The sequence below is a fragment of the Sphaeramia orbicularis genome, chromosome 6 (assembly GCF_902148855.1).
Source record: "Sphaeramia orbicularis chromosome 6, fSphaOr1.1, whole genome shotgun sequence".
Classification (NCBI taxonomy): Eukaryota; Metazoa; Chordata; class Actinopteri; order Kurtiformes; family Apogonidae; genus Sphaeramia; species Sphaeramia orbicularis.
The window spans coordinates 48,056,269-48,073,884 of record NC_043962.1 but is presented as its reverse complement, the minus strand read 5'-3'; the positions used below and the strand labels follow the sequence as shown (position 1 = coordinate 48,073,884).

Sequence of the window (17,616 nt, the reverse complement as noted above, 5' to 3'; positions counted from 1 at the left end):
GTAGGCTGCCTGGCTAGAGGAGGTCTAAGCCTCTGTAATTGATCTTGATGAGTCAAGGAAGCACCTCCTGTGGTTTTTCCTTATCATTCAGCCCAGACCCACCCGACAGCTTGATTTCACAGACTTGAGCATTTAAGCCGTGGGGAATTTTAAATGCAGGGCATTGACAAATGGAGGTGTGTTTGGAGTGATGTGACACAGATGGGGTATAATATCACACATCTGACATCAAAAAACACCTTTAGTTTAGTTGGGTGAAAGTGGGACAGTAGAGGGCCATTTTATTAAGAGAATAATAATAATAATAATAATAATAATAATAATAATAATAATAATAATGGATTAGATTTCTGTAGCGATTTTCAAGGCACCCAAAGTGCTTTACATTAGTGATCCATTATTCATTCACTCTCACATTCACACTCTGGTGGTGATAAGCTATGTTCGTAACCACGGCTGCCCTGGGACAGGGTGATGGAAGCGTAGCTGCCAGTCTGCCAAACAGCCCATCCGACCACCACCAAACACTCACACATTCATAGACCAGTGTGAGTGACACTGGAGGCAAGGTGGAAGAATGTCTATTTAAAGCTGTGGTTATTTACAGTGTTAAATAGGCCGGAACTATTTGGGTGCAAATAGCTACGCACAGTGAAATAGCTACTTATACCAGTACCCATCTGGAGAAATGGGTTCTCTACTGTTATATAAAATGGAAGTCTTCTGGGGATCAGGATGTGGTAATAAATGAGTAGGACTTTCACAGATGATAGGAAGGTTTGATTCCTGTGTGTTTTCCTCTTTTTTATGTAAATTTCTGTTTTCTTTAGTAATTTGGTTAGGTTTATTCTCTACATACTGTTGAACACCACATCAACACTTGACAACAGTAAAAAATCAAAAAAACAAAAGCATCATTAATCTAAAAACAACCTAAAAATGAATGTGAAATGTTCATATTACCCAATCTTGTATCAAACTCACCTCAAAGAACATGATGAAAACAAAATGTGTATTGATATTCTAGAGACTGAAGGTGTTAAAATAGTGTGATGTTTGCAAAAACAATCCCACATTCCAAAATTACTATTTTTTTTTTTTTTTTAGATATTTACATGTTTTATGTAAAATATGACATGACATTGTCTGATAGTAGATGATTTTTTTTTTTTTGCTTTAAAAGACTTTTAAAACCTAAAATCTATAACCTTCTTCCTCACTGAAATGAATGAAGGATTAATTAACCATTTATTGATAACAGAGATGCTATTTATCCATTAATACATAAATAGTTCAACTTTGGGAATAAAATGAACTGTATGTAAGAGTAAAGCAACAAAACTACTTGCTTGTACTCATGTTTGAGCTAAAATAAATTTTTTATGACACTGCTAATTTTGTTGAGGAATCATTTTTGTAACATTTTCTGACAACACTGCTGAGATGACAAATAAATAAAAATACATTTATGAACACAAAGTGAGTAAAATATATTAACATTTTCATAAATTGATAAAGAAAATGATGGAGGGACAATTAGGGAAGATATCCAATCAGTGATAAGGAGTTTTAGATGCATACATTTAAGTTGATGTTAGCTACTACTTGCTCCATTTAATGTAACAGGAGCCTATAAGGAGTTTTTGGAGTCTATAAGGAGTCTGTAAGGAGTTTGTGGACTCAGACTTACAAAAATACTTGATGAACTGCTATAACATCTACACTGTTACAGACATTCCCACGTTCTAAACAATAGTAAGTAAATGCACTTTGCACTCTGCATTTTGACAGAATTTCTCACAGCTTAATGTCAAAAAATGCTTCTAATACTGATGAGCAATATTATCCAGCCATGAATGCACTGAAAAATCCATCCAAATTCAACTCTGAATGCTAATGTACATGATTAAACATGAGACTGACTTGCTGACTCTGCTTTTCAAACACTGGAAGTTAAGAATGTTTGTTTCTGCATCCATTTTACTCACCTTTGTGACCTCAAGATGTCAAGATAATAGCATTAAAAAATATAATTGCTAAAACTATAACCTCTCATCTTCCATAAAATGATATGTCATAGAACTGATGTGTAGTTTACTCACAAAAAAAAAAAAAAAAATCTACAGTCTCTTTTGGGAAAGCTATGGAAAGGCAGTTTTAAATATAACATTACAATCATGGACCAAAACATTGCATTTTATTGAAAACACTGTGATTACATTTAAAATTTGCTGTGAAAATAAAGAATGGACAATGCTGACTGTGTTATAAAGCCTTTCTGCCATCTGTACACAGTATGTCTGACTGTTGCGTGTCATTATTTACACCTGTGTAGGTATAAGTAGCTACACAGGCTCCTCCACCTCAGGTGTAAATAGCATTTGACTTTTAATAATCTTCTTGTCAGCGGCCCCTTTGACTGCCTCTCCTATCCCTTTGTCAGCATGAACTGACATATTGCATCTCTGCTTCTCTCAGGTGGAGCTGTCATGGCTGCCCAGTCTCTCAGCATATTGTCCCTGCTCCTGGTGGCTGTCCTATGCCTGAACCTTTGAATGTAGCGCCATCTTTGTCTTCACTTCCCGTGAAGGAGACTCTTTATGGTTGACGCCTATTAAGGACTTAGGGACTCTTTCTACAATCTTTCGGTTCCACCTTGTCAGCAGGACGTCATATTCCTCCACCCCCCACCGTCCCCCCGTCTGGAATATGCTTGTGGAAAAAGACACAGAAATGGAAAAATTGGAAAAGGACAAAGACATCCCTTATTTAATATCCACAAAAAGCCTCTCTGGAGGAGTGTCAAAGGAGTTCTGTCAACTTTTAATATGCCTTATATCAATGATTACACTTATCTTTCACAATAACTTGTTTTCAAATGGATTGTGATGGAAAGTGTAAACCAACACTTCAAAACTTGGCTGTGTAACCATTTTGCATCTGATGAAGATGAAGATTTGACAGTGCATTCCATAGATAAGACAAGACAAACAAGTAGCTGTGAAGGATAAGTGTATGTTTATAAAAATGTCTTTATGTGTTTCTTTTTATTTGCAGTTCAGTGACATTTTTATCTGTTATCTTTTTAAAATGAAGCACACCTTCTGTTACAGAGATACAGTCAAAGCAAACCCCAGCAAGTTGCATATTTGATTTTTATTAATAAACATCATAGAGAAAACAATGTATGTCATGCAGAAATAATGTATCCAGTAATTTATACGGTTTTGTTATCTAATATACTATGAATGTTATTTGAACAAAAGTAGATTTGTTTGCAATCATTATTAATTTCCAGTCCATAACATATTCTCTATTAATGGCATACCACTTTCAAAATGTGTGCATGTTGAAACCAGGAAGAAGAATGGTGTGAATGGTTGAAAAACAGAACTGTCAGGGAATTTTGGGTCATTGATCTATATTTGCAAAGCTGACTGTAAAGCACACAATGGGGCCAGGAAGTAAACCAAACATTGTCTGAGCGATGCAATTTTTTACGGTGGTTTTGATCAGTCGCCACCTCTCACGGCCACAGTTTTGCTACAACAACATTTGGATCTGTGCTCTATAAAATGAAAAACCAAGATTTCTGTTTTGACTGTATCATTAGGACCTTCGTGGTACCAGCCGGTGCTTTTCAAGAATGTTGACAGTTTATTTAGTGTTAACATTTTCATTTCATCTTCCTCATTTATGGGTTCTTGTGAGAGTCATCATTAACAGTTATGACACTACAATAATTGTGCAATGTCGGATTAATCTGTGGCAACTTTATATTTTTTAATAAGACAACTTGCCTAGCTCCTTTAACAGTAATTTAGTATATTTCATTTTGCATTACCTGGTATGAGTATAAACAGAAAATAAGCAAAGCCATCCAGTAACAGCCCATACAAAGCTCATGACTTTGTTACCACTGTGTTATGTTTGTCTTTTTATAAACATCTTATCAGAGATACATTATATAAACATTATCAACTGTTGTTGTTTCTTTTTTTTCTTTTTTTAAATAATTTTTATATTTGTTTGTCATCATCCACTTCTAGTTGGACGTCTGGTTTATCTCCCTCAAACGGAGGAAGAAAATGCATTTTGAATTCCTCCCATTTATTACTTATGTGATCGATGCTGGCCATGCTTCTACATTGTGACTGCATCAACATCCACCACAAAGTGCTTTTCCCCCAGTTTCCTTTATGCGACAAATCATAGAATCTGTTGCCAAATGCATGAATGCCTTGAACTTTGACATTTTGGAAAAAAAAAGCAGTGGTTCTACATTCTAACATGCATGACACTGGAAGCAAGGTGGTACATTACTCTGCAACGAATCAGCAACATAGCAACTTGTCAACCTCTCAGCTTCACATGAAATACATTCCACTCCTGAGTGACATCCCTTAATGTCAGAGATAGTGTAGATCTAAACCTAATGTGCATTAGCTGCTAAGCGTCATTAAGCCAGACATCTCATGTGAAGCCTTTCAAAAAGGATTTTTAGCAAAAAATTCTTACACTGACTAAAGGTATCTCACTCAAAACAGTTCAGAAATGGTCCTGCAGTCTCACACACACAACGATTGGGATTTGATTGCATCACGAGTGGCAGTGGTGGCCTGTTTGCTGAAGTTCCTCGCTTCGCTGCACAGGAACGGCATATGAGGGATAAAACTGGAACCTCTCTGGCTGGAATAAAAGTGTAGTTAACTATTTAATGATTTCTTGTTGTCTTATTTTATGCAGATATATATGTGAAATAGTCAAAGGCTATGCTGAGGTGTCAATATTAACCCTTGAAGACATGGAACTATTTTTAAGTGACTTCCAAATTAATTTCCTAAGTGATTTATTAACATGTATAATAATATTATCCACTGCATCTAGCATTTTTCAGTGAAATTCAAGTATTTTTCCTACATTTACTGACCATGTTGATGTTCATAAAAGCTCAAAGTAAATTCTAAGGCTATTATATCAAAACAGAAACCTGAAGAAAAAGTGAGTAAACAGCAAAATATATCATTACCTGAATATAAAAACAAGCATCTACAAATACAAAAGGTAAGAACAAATGCGAAATATTCAGTTTGTAGTAGTATTAAAATTGGGAACGTCAAACATAGATACATATCTGACCAGGACCAGGAGTTTCACATGTGCTCCAAAAACTTCCCATACTATCCCATCAGTATAACTTAAATTTCAGGGTGATAGGCCTGGTCAAATCAAAGTCAAAGTCAGCTTTATTGTCAGTTTTTGCCATATGTGCATCACATACAGAAAACTGAAATTACAAGACTCTAAGACCCCACGGTGCAAAGTGAACATAGAAAAAATATCAAAACGTATCAAAAAATAGAATAGAATATAACTATAACCTATAAACACTAAACAATATAACTATAGACAGAATATAACAATAAACAGCAGAGGGTTGAGGAGAGAATAAATAGAAAATAAAGGTGCAACACTGAAGTTAAACAGATGAGGTATTGTTAAAAGAAGTTACTGATTTAAAGTGACGTAATGCAATATGTGCAATATGCAATAAAGTGGCAAGTGGCTGGAGCAGTCCCTGAGGTCAGTGTGTGTGTGTGTGTGTGTTGGGGGGGGGGGTTGCAGTTTAGTGTGGATGTCCTAATGAGGAGGTGAGGAGGGGCGGGGGTCAGAGATCAGGGTCTGGGTTAATAAAATAGTGCCTGAAGTAATTTTAACCGTTATGATATATAGCAATATGAAGAGGAAGAGCTTGGAAGAGCTTAAAGCTATAGATGTGTAGGAGTAGCTGTTAAACAAAAAACAAACATATATTTGCTATGGTTGATCTACAGAAAACAATGTCACAAGGGCCACGTGGGACTTTATGTTGGGTTGAAAGACATCTTTCATTTATTCAGCAGAAATAAACAGCAGTGCAGTGACTGACATCTGCATCTGTCAGCTTTGTTTAGTATAAAAACTGTTTTCTATAACCTGCTGTCTCAAACCGTAAAGATAAAGAGTGTTTGTACATTATGGATACAAGATGTCACTGAGAAACAGTCATCGCATCAGAGAGACAGTATTGATGCATAATGTGCCTGAGCTGCAGAGTTTAACTGAACTTTCATCATAAGAAAAAACAAATTTCAATTTTATTCCAGAAAAGTTGCATGCCCTGAGTAAAAAGGGACAAAAGAAAAAAAAAAAAACAGCAATTAAATTATGAATTCAGTATTTAATGGATTTAATGGTCTTGAAAGGTACCTGTTCAAAGCAGTACAGGCAACAGAGCAGAATGTTTCCAGCACAAAGTTCTCAAAAGATTGTACCGTCATTTCTTATGGGATTAAAGTATCTTCAACTGTCAGATGTACAATATTTTGAGCAGTTCTTTAGCTCTAAATAATCTGACAAATAAATTCACTTTATTAACTCGAAGGCATGGAAGATATTTTTTGTGTTTGGATTTTTCCTACTTTAAAGAAACATTCTCTGATCCCAGAAAATCCCACTCTGTACCAAAGCCAATGCCAAATACATCAGTGATAGTGTTTCAGTCTGTGTTTCATTTCAGATAAGGTGAACGCTGTCAGTTTCTAGATTTTCACACAGAAACAGCTGTTCGACCTTTGTCTCCTATCAAGTGTCCAACAGATGAAAAGTAGATTGATATCACTTCTCTTTATGGATTAGGTCGGTCCAAATGAATCAGATTTAGGCTCATGTTAAGCTGAGGTCATCTTTAGCTTTTAATCAGTGTGTTTCATGGTTATTCATTGAGATCAGCTCACGAAGAGAACAAAAGACAGACAAGACTATTTTCTGTTATGATTTTGTTCAAGAGTTAGACTCTTATCAGTCCAAACATGTGGTGTGTGCGATAGCTCTGATCCCAGGTGGCTGCGTAACACTTCAACCAACAGGCAGTCAGTGTTACCTCAGCGGCTGCTCACATCGTCAACACTTAAAAATCATTCACTCCCCTGGAAACAAAGTATTTTATTGAAAGCTGATCTAATTTAACGTCAAATTATAAAGTAATACAGAGCTACGCTTACATTTAGAGTGATTGATTGCAAAACAATACATTCTTCTGACCTCCTTGTGCATGTGTTCTTGCAGACAGGTGTGCTCTCTGAGGACAGATTGCACTATTGTCTTTGTAAAACTACACCTGGTCTTTGACAGCTCAGACAACACAAAACATACTTTAAAGTGGTGCACAGCAGACTAGAACCAGACTGCTTCTCTAAGAGACCTGAAATGTGACGCCTTCTCAGAGATGCCTGCAATATGTCATGCTGTGTCAGGCACTGAGAATGGCCTAAACTCATGCAGGAAAGTTTTCTGAGTGAGGGTCTCCATGCAGATATTATGTTACAGCCACTGAATGACCCTTTGAGACATTTTTTTTTTCTGCTGCAAAACTGCCGATAAAATTAAATTAATGGTATTAAATCATTAACAATGCCACTCATGAGGTGAGTTCTAGACTGCACTCCTAAGCTTAGATTTTTCCATGTAACTTTATAGCCCCAGACGGCAAGTGAGTTGTTTGGCAGATTTGGCACCCTCTGTCGGTGATGTTTGATACAACACTTCAAGTTCAGAGCGCCTGAGAGCTGCACATAATTTAATTTAATGGATTAAAAATATGCTAAGGTGTGAAAGGTTTAAGTGGAGGTAAGTAAAAAAAAGCCCAAGGATGATCGATGACTGTGGCACGAAGGAATAAAAATGAGTCAGCAGGGGAACAAATCTGAGAGCAGCATCTCATCCTCTTGTTGCCAGAGGTGGCGCAGCCCTCAGCTTAGCGTGAGCTGCACAAACCGGTCAAACTTTGCTCTCACGCTTTCATGTGTTCAGACTTGTACAATAACTTTGTCCCATCTTATAGTGCCGCGTAGGAAAGTTGCCTCCGTGACGCGCAAAGTATGTGCGCTGACTGCCAAACTCCCTGCGGAGAAAAGGACCCAATCTGCTCCAGGGGACCCAATTTGATCCCAATTCTAAACACAAGCGAGATGGAGCCACAAATCCAGCAGCCAGACACGGGTCATAGTGAAGGTGCGTGTCAGAGAGGATGCGGACTTGTGTTGTCCAGTGAAGATATGGAACATTGTTGCGTGGACGCTTTACGCACAAGGAACGATGCGCTGAAGGAGAGGAACGCGACTTTGGAGCATGAAGCCCGGATGGCGAGACTCAGGTGGGACAGAAGGGAACAGTCCTTGTTGGCCCAGGTGTCAACTCTGCAGAACAAGGCGCAGCTCGCAACCCTGAAGTACCAACGGAGACTGCACCAGTACATGCTGCACATTAACAACATAGCAGAGCAGGTCATAGGGTACTACAAGGTGAGATGGATGAGGTACTTATTTAATGCTCTTCAGAGACCTCACAAACTGCTAACACACATCTTTGTTTTGTTAGAGTGACTTGAAGACAACAGCTGAGATGCAAAGCCAGATATGTACAGAAGAAGGGTCACAGATCAGAGCACCTAAGGTAAAGAAAAAAGAAATCCACCTGTGTTACTGTACTTCTTATCCCCACTACCAGCAGCTCGTATGCATTTGGTTGTGTTTATCCAAATGCTCCTGTCTTCCACTGGGTTCAGTATCTCTACTTCCCACTCAGTCACCTTCTAGTGTTGCTAATGTGGGGATTTGGATGAGAGTCTTTCCGGTTGGAGTCTTTTCTGCTGTATTTCACCTGCTGCTTCAGCTCAGACATTAACCCTGCTGCCAGACACATGTTTGTGTAAATGTTGACTTTGGGATCAGAGTGAAAGCTGCATGAGGAATGGGAGTAAACTGATTCAAGAAAGCTTACAGTAGGCACTCTGTACTGCTAGCCTGTTGTTTTTTGTTGCTTGATGTTGTGTTTTTGTGTGTATTAAAATGGTAAACTGTTAAAATGTGAACTGATTATCTATCCTTAATTCCATAAAGCTTTAACAAAACTTCCCACTTGTCGAAGGTGATTTTTGTGGGTTTTTCTTTAAACCTATAGATCTTTGTCTTTAGTCCACCCTATCACATTTACCACAAAACTGAAAAAAGATGTGATTTTTGTCTTATTTTTAAGTTGTTTCACACTTTTCCACACATATTTGGCTCTTACAATTTAGAAAATACTCACATAAATGATTAAATATGGATACAAGTTTCATCATGTAAAAACAGATGAGGGTCAAACTATGTACAACTTTTCTTTTACTGTATACAAGCAAGAAAATGAAGAACAGAACACTCACTTTTGGTGTTAACAGTTTACATGAAAAGTTAATTATGGCCCATTTGCTTCTGTGCCTTTTGCATAATTTGTTTTCTCAAAGCAGCCTGCAATTTTCTTGTAATTGCCTACAACCTCATCCATGTCAGTATGTAATTGATGGGCTAAACGCTACAGACACGCATTCTAACTATTTCTAAGCTGTTGTTGTTTCAGGAAATAATGTATTAAACCCTGTCAAGTAGCTGCCAATTCTAATAATAGCTTTCACTATAGTAAGCTCACAAGGTAGCCTGAGAATTTGTGTTGTTAACCCTCCAGCTGAAGGACGCAGTGTTGTGTTTGTGGGATTTGCGGTGAGACTAGAAAGGCTTAATTGTGGTAATGGTCATATAAGTATGTCTCTAATTGGCTAACGCATGCTGTGAGTGCAACAGGCTCACTTTTGATTAATATGGAAAACTGCTCACTTTCCTATGCCAGTGCTGGGCATCAACACAACTTCTATTTTCATCTCTCTTTTTTGCTGTTCTAAAAGCTCCTCTCTAATGTGTCTTTAATGGTTTTCTTACTGTGTGTTTTCTTCTTTTGCTTTCCAAATGGATTTTCCAATACTTGAGAGCACTGGGTTATAGTTCATCAAACAAAGTTTTACAGCTTATTGGAAATTCACTTTGTTGGGGAACTGATGGGCTTTCTGTATTCTCAGGCTGACAAGTACACAGCCCCATGGTAGTTTGAATATGTCAAAGTCAAGTTTCCTTTGTGTTGCAGAGAAAGATATTTCTAATTACTTACCTAGTTGGCATTTTAAAGGGAGCTACTCCTTTTTATTTGTAAGGATGCACCGATACCGATACCAGTATTGGGTATCGGGTCCGATACTCAGCATGTGTACTTGTACTCGTACTTGTAAAAGTTCTCCGATACAACTACACCAATACCACTTACGGCAGCGTGACATTTGCAGTTAAGTGCAGCAGGTACGCAGCGGAGGAGTAATGTCAGTAGTGTGGAGATTTTTCAAAATAACTGACGGTGACAAAAGTAACGCTGACTGCAAGTAATGTTAAAGACACAGACGGATACGGACGGACCGTCCTCTGTATACATTTCATCCATTTTCCAGGTGCTCATGGATGCATACCCAGATGGGGAATACCACCAGGAACCGTGGAGGTAGCGGATCTTTTCAAAGAGCGACAGTGTGAGTTAGAGAAAAACTACTGACTTATTCATGACAACTACCCTCATCAATATCAACATTAGTATCCACATTAGTGTTACTCCTGTCATCTCTATGTTTATTATTACTGACTTTCTTCTTCTTCTTCTTAAAAAACTTTACTTTTCTTTGTGGTATTTGTCCAGTATGGTTAATTAAGAGTGGCCCCCTGGTGGATTGATTGAGAAATGCTCATTCCAATGCATTAAATGTCAGTAGCAGCCCTTTGTTACAGTCGGACTAATGACAATGACAATAAAGCACCTTTTCAAAAGTAACTAAGAACTGTAATAGTATTATTAAGTACTCATATTGGTACTCGATATCGGCAAGTACTCAGATGTAAGCACTTGTACTTGGTCTGGAAAAAAGTGGTATCGGTGCATCTCTATTTATTTGAGATATTATTCCAGTGGCTTGTGGATAATTACATGATTGTTAAACACATAAACTAAGACGCGAGACAGTCACTGTTGAAGTTGTGCAAAAGCCAAGCACTTCCACAGATGCCAGTTTACTTTATTGACAGTAATCCTGATTGCTGCTATATAAAACCAGCCTGCATAAATCTTCTTTTACACTGTGTCTGTGTGTAAAGAGAAAAAGCAGACAGACAGAAAACTACTGTGGGGTGGCAACAGACTGTCTATAAGACTGACTTAATGCAGCTTGCACTATATTTTTCCATGTACCTCAGAGATGAACTGATCTAGATGCAGCTGATTGTGTGTTCGGCGGCCTGACAGTGAATGCAGTTGGTGGCTGTTGTGTGGTGAGTCAGAGCCCAGTTCTGCTATGTTGAAAAGGGATAATAGAAGCAAGACAGAGCAGCAGGATTAGTCACTATTGCAAAAACACACTGTCGTGTTCATTTGCCCGTGTCATTTTCCCCTGTTTGTACAAAACCAGATGAATACACAAATGAAACCACTGTTGAGTTTAAACAGTCCCACTCCCCTTCTTGTCTGCAGCCAAGATCACCCAAACCCAGACTAGAACTTGGAGTCAGCTGAAAAACGAAGGAAATGTTTTCATGTCGTTCATACTGGTTATTTTTGTTCATCATGCTCATGTCTCCTACTCAGCAGATTTTATTTTGTTGACCCAGATTGTTCATGTGACACTGCATCTACTACAGCAAAAGGGCTATTATCAGAAATGCAGAGGCCTTTTCACCTGTCTAAGAGTGAAAATAGAGTAGCTCCAGTGAGGGTTTTTTTGTTTTGTTTTATTTCAAGAGAAAAAGGAGAGAGGAGCAGATGGGAGGCATAGAACGGAGAGTGGAGAGTACACAACTCGAGTATCGGTGTCATCAAAATCCAATCTTGCATGACAGGAGGGGAACGAAAGCAGGCCTGTTTGTTTGCTGCCATAACAAAAGATGACAAGTAAAGATTGCTCTGCGACAGGAGGAAAGATAGATTTATGACCTCTGCCTTGATGTTGGTTGATTTGATTTTTCTCGGCCGGACTGATGTCCTAAATAAAATGATAAACATGAGAGTACATTTTCTCTGTTGAGGTCGGTTGTTGGCCTGGTTGAAAAATAAAAATACATTTTAACAATGGAAAAACAGTATTCCTACAAACAAAGTGGCTGTCTAGACAGCTTTATTGCCTCTCTGTGCCTCAATTTCCAAATGTACTTTCTTGAAAATGAAAGGGAGCATATGTGGAGAAAGTAGCATAAAGTCATTGTTTTCATTTTCAGCTTTCCACTGACCTCCTTCGCAGCCAGCAGATGAAGAAAATGGAAATGGTATAATGGAAATAGATCAGACAGTTTCTCTTAAGCGCTGTGTGTTGTCTATTATATTCACGTTGTTGTGTTCTGTGTGTTTTAATGCTCCAGAGGTGTTTTCTGTACCTGTTCTGCTTGGTTTGGGACTTCATTTAGCCTGAATTTACATGGCAGCTGTTTATTCTTCGCCCATGAGAGGGGCCGCCCAGCTCACCATTTCCTATTTCCTCTCCAATACCATGGATGCACACACACACACACACACACACACACACACACACACACACACACCAGGCTGCTAAAACAAACTTCATCTTGCATTAATTTAGATTAAATAATCTGTTTTAGTTTTAGCAGCATGTTAAATGGTGTGTTTATGGTCGTATTCCTGTTTATCTTCATGTGTTCATAGTAATTTAATTAGATGATGGATATACAACATTTCCATCAGTGTCGGTTAGGCAAACATAAAGTTTTTTTCCAAAGGTCTTGGCATGTGGTTAGTTAGTTAATAAGGCAGATATTGAGATTAGGATATTCTAAATTCCAGGGTTGTGGATTTTGACCAAACGGAGCAGGAAATTATGCACCTTTTGTGAGTTTTTCACTGTGTATGTGTTTACTTCATTCGTCCAAGTCTGTTGTTTTAGGCAGGTGGGACAAAGAAAACTTTTCCCCTAAAGACCACCATGCTCGTAAAGAGGATAACTCTGAAAGGCCCTTTTATGAATCTGGACTGAATGTTAAAGGGTAAACCTTGAAAAGTCAATGAAGTGTGTTGATTTTTCTCACTTTGATGATAATTGAAAACGGTGTGAAATCCTGTCATTAATCAAAAATCTGAAGTTTTAAAATGGGTCTATGTAGTTATGATATTCTCTCAACAGCAGGGGGAAATCATGTATCAGAACATACATAGGACCAAAACTGTGGTATGAGGCATGTAAGGGGTTAAGCCTGAGCTAACTGGATGTGACCTGGAACAGTGTCACTGCAGGTGTTGTGTTTTACATCCAGGTAGAGAGGTAGCCTAGCCATATAGTGTGTGTGTCTTCTTTAATCCTGCCTGTGCAGTTATGTTTAATAAATATCCAGTCTACATAACATTGTGTTAAAAAGCCTGATTATGGCGAGAATCTGACAAATCGACAAATCAATGTTATTAATCCGCAGACCACTTACTGAATAAAATGTATCACTCACTGAATGAAATTTAAAGCTAATTGTTTACACACATCTTTATTATGATATCATCTGGTGTTCTTTTTCAGACTAAAACTCATAGCTGCTTATTTTAACAGCCGCTCAAAATAACACTGACTTACAATCTTCAAGTGCTACGTCAGCTAATGGTTTACATTATAGCTCTGTAAGCTTAACTCTGTTTAGCTGCAGTCAAACCACAAATCACCTCTCTTTTCTGTAGGGTTTGTGTTGTCAATGGCTGCACAAAAGATCTGTCTGGAGTCAAGGTCAAAACTGTCCAGTGGCGGCTGCTCGTCTTTCAGACAGGGGAAGCTCATTGTCGGCTTACATTTAGAAAAAAAAAAAAAAAAAAAAAAAGTCAAGTTGTTTAAACATACATTCGGCCCTCCGTTCCTTTTTAAGAAAATGCTCAGTGACCTTATCGTACCAAGTAGGCGTCTTTTCCAGGGACTGGACCAGTGTCCTCTGAATGTCCAGCAGAGCTGGGCTGCTTAGATTGCCTTGGCCCAGTGTGTTGTGGGTGTAAGACTTCAGCCTTTTTAAACTACAGATGCTCCTTTCACTGCAACCTAGCCGACAGTTTGATTGATTTAACTATCTACAAAACGATATTAAACTCGAACAAGAAATGATTAAATTATGTGACTGAAACAAGAAAACAGTGAAATTATGTTAAATTGAAACAAAAAAAAAGTACAATGAGTGCGTTTTATTTACAGTGCAAGAAATGAACAAGTAATTTCGTAGTGGTTTCTCTCTCTCTTTCACAGCAGAATGTCTGACGATATTAAACTGAACTGTGTCAGTGAAGGAGCAGATCTGAAAACAGCTGTCAATCAAACGGGATTAAGCCTTTCGACTGAGCCTCCAATCAGCACGTGGGATTCTGGCGTCCAGCCCGGCCGAGCTCCGCCCACAGCTCCATTCACCCCCAGAGACGGCTGGCGTCCGGGGGCGGGACAACATCGTGGCATTTATCCAATTACCGTCCAGTTTAGAGGCAATGAAAAAAACTGTTCCACTCAGTCCCATTGAAGTCCAGAGACGCCCGCAGTCTACGGACAAATGCACTGAGCAGAGATGTATGAGAAAACAGTGCAACGGGAATGGAGGAGAAGTGAACAACATCGCGTCCATTGATTTGTGATAAAGCTGATTTGAACAAACTCGTCTTTAAGATGAACATGTTCTAACACATTTGTAGTCAATAAAATGTCAACACAACAGTACATATTTAACCATTTAATTTTCGTAATTTTAGGGGAAGCCGGGCCTCCCTTGCAGTCTATGAGAAATCGCCACTGAAATTGTCCTAGTTTAGTCTGAACTGTGGATCAACAAACAGCAACTTAGCAAAGATAATAACATCACGTAATAACTTTATACCTTCATAAGCCTCATAATCAAACTCATCCATCTAGAAGGAATGCTACCATTTCAGCATTAAACTTCATTCTTTTTACAGCTCGTGCACTTTTAAAAACAACAGTCCATATGGATCAGTGTGTGGCATTTGCAGACTGTTTCTAATTAGGTTGTTCCATACAGGGTTTGAGTGTAGCAGATGTTCATAGTTCCTATCAGAGCTCGTTCCTTTAGCTTTGCACTCAGGTGAACTGCAGGAAGCACTCAGTGACTGGAGTGATTCATCATTGGTGTTACTCAGGGGGTGAACACTCGGCCTGTATTCACACCTTAATAACTGTAGTGTAGCCTGCCTGCCTTTTCCACTAGTGTGAACCAGAGCACCAGAAAGTGGAGTTCAAGACTGAATTGCAAGCATCTGGAAAAGAGCCTCATGTCCAGGAGGTTGTAAACTAGAAGGTTGATATTATAACTGATGAACTTTCCAGGTTAGGTTCTTATGTGGTCTCTCTGTGTACATGAAGCTGCTGGTTTATACTCAGAAACACATGCAGATGTAGATATGTAAGGTTGATCAGTTCTTTTGTACTCATGCATCATTTAAAACACCAACTCGCACACAGCTGCCACTGATGACATACCACCTACTCTACTTCAAACTGTTTCAACTGTCATGCACAGCTTTTATTGCTCTCAGAAGCTCTCCTCTGCCTGTCCATGTGATGAGAAAATGGCTTTGTTGTGAAGTTGATTCACCAACTAAATAACTGTGGGCAAATTTAAGTCCTGTCGCCCCCTCTATTCCCATCTTTACCACCACTGGGGGGTTCGGTTAGTCAGTGACCTGATGCCTTTTGAACTTGCACGGACCTACTGATTTTCCTGTAGCTTTGATAAACATGTGGCCAAAACTACATCATTTACAGAAAAATTACAGTGAAAGCCTTGAGTCAGCATGAACACACATCTATTAAAGCAGCTGCATTGTGTATAAATGTATCTGTAGACGCACCGATGCACAGCAGGGGCACTCTATCTTTAGGACTCATAATGAGTCTGTAATGAGGTAAAGTTTGGCAGGATGTCCACAGTGGCAGCTAAGAGCTAGTTCATAAACCTAACATAGCCAAAGCTGACCTAAACAAATCCAAATGCATCTATAGTTTTAAGTATGTATATTTTTTCTCTTACATGATGTAATATCCTGTGGGCTGCTTTCAAATATTAAAAAAAAAAAAAGACCTGAAATGATCATTTGAGTGTTTAGACACACACTGATACTTGAGGTTTGTGATGCTTAAAAATATACAGGAACTGTAAAATATGCCAAGAAAAAGTTAACAATTTGTATGTGTTCCTCTGAGATAAAATACACTTGAAAGTGCTACATGACACATATTTCTACTTTGAAAAATAAAAATGACTTGAAATTATCATTAGAGTGTAATGTAAATAAAGTGTTCAGAATAAGCTAGACCTACATTATTTCTATTTTGCACTAAGATAAAATACATATAGGGGCTATATGTAGTATTTCTACCTTCAAATATTAAAAACAAAACAAAAACCCACACACCTAAAATTATCATTAGAGTGTTTAGAGTAAAGAGCCCTGAAGTTCTGCCAAAGATACCAGAGTATTGGATTGTAGAGATTAAGTGAATTAATTTACACTAACGGGCCTGAAATTTGTGACCACTAGAGGGAGTTAGAGGGAGTAGTGAGTCACTGCTGGTCTCCCATGAAGAGGAAAACTAATGCCACTGGATGTTTTACCAAAGCACAAGAAAATGATGAGACAGGATGGGAACCACAGTGAAACAACTTTTTAGAGTCAAAGAAAATAACAAAGTGATAAAAGCTAGAAGCGCTGTTGTTGTTTCCACCACTGGACACACTCTAAATGAAAAGAATGGAGTTTGATGCTGAAATGGCAGCGTTTCGTGAGTTTGATTATAAGGATTATGAGGGTATAAAGTTATTATGGGATGTTATTATCTTTGTTAAATTGCCATTTATTAATCCATGGTTCAGACTAAACTGAACACAAACCATACATGAGTGATTTGGGTTTTTTCTGTGGCTATTTTCTGTCTAAAAACAGAAGCTAACAGAGCTATAATGTAAACTATCAGCACATGAAGATAAGACACAGTGTTATTTTGACCATCTGTCAAAATAATCAGAATTGATTAGTTTTAGTCTGAAGAAGAAAACTTAATGTCATAATACACGTTTGTAAACAATGAGCATTATAATTTATTCAGTGAGTAATGCAGTCTGTGGATACGTAGTGTTGATTAATTAATAGTTACCTCCGCCAGGAGGTATTGTGATCACTTTGCTTTGTGTGTTTGTTTGTTTGTTAGCAAGATAACTCAAAAAGTTATGGATGGATTTGGTTGAAAATGTCAGGAAATGTTGATACTAGCACAAGGAACAAATTTTGGTGGTGATCGGGGGGGTGGGGACTGATCTGGCTTGGCAGAGGTCTGCGCTCTCCGAGTGCTTTTCTTGTTTTTGTTGCTGTACTACCCCCTGCTGTTTAGAGTTTGAAGTATTAATACTACATTTAAAGATGTTGAGTAAAAATGTGAAAAATAAGGTGAACAAGGTCTTTGTAAGGTTCATAGTCAGGTAAAATACCTGATGTTAAAACAGTCTACATTTGTTGACACAGGAATGGACAATCTGCTGACCATTGTTGCAGTCTTCGTTAATTTCAGCCCCTTACTCTTACTTAAGTTGTAGTTTTGTGTTGTAACGCATTGTTGACATTAGGAGTGTTGCAAAATTGAAAAAAAAAATACCACAGCTAGGTGTCTGGATCAGCACTTATGATGTTGTAATATTCTAA

The 17,616-nt window shown here is 38.2% G+C and overlaps 2 protein-coding genes across 5 annotated transcripts in view; both read left to right on the top strand.

The window, feature by feature from the left end:
* The window catches only part of LOC115420676 (contactin-1a-like), a 105,298-nt gene extending 100,585 nt beyond the window's left edge, over positions 1 to 4,713 (top strand). For all 4 annotated transcript variants that reach the window (XM_030136115.1, XM_030136112.1, XM_030136116.1 and 1 more), the window contains exon 24: positions 2,479 to 4,713. In XM_030136115.1, coding sequence (XP_029991975.1) covers positions 2,479 to 2,555 — 77 coding nt within the window. In that variant the 3' untranslated portion in view covers positions 2,556 to 4,713. The remainder of the gene's footprint in view (positions 1 to 2,478) is intronic.
* A 3,142-nt stretch (positions 4,714 to 7,855) lies between these two features.
* The window catches only part of LOC115421534 (PDZ domain-containing RING finger protein 4), a 175,020-nt gene continuing 165,259 nt past the window's right edge, over positions 7,856 to 17,616 (top strand). The window contains exons 1-2 of the mRNA XM_030137459.1: positions 7,856 to 8,342; positions 8,419 to 8,493. Of these exons, the coding sequence (XP_029993319.1) occupies positions 7,920 to 8,342; positions 8,419 to 8,493 (498 nt within the window). The 5' untranslated portion in view covers positions 7,856 to 7,919. The remainder of the gene's footprint in view (positions 8,343 to 8,418; positions 8,494 to 17,616) is intronic.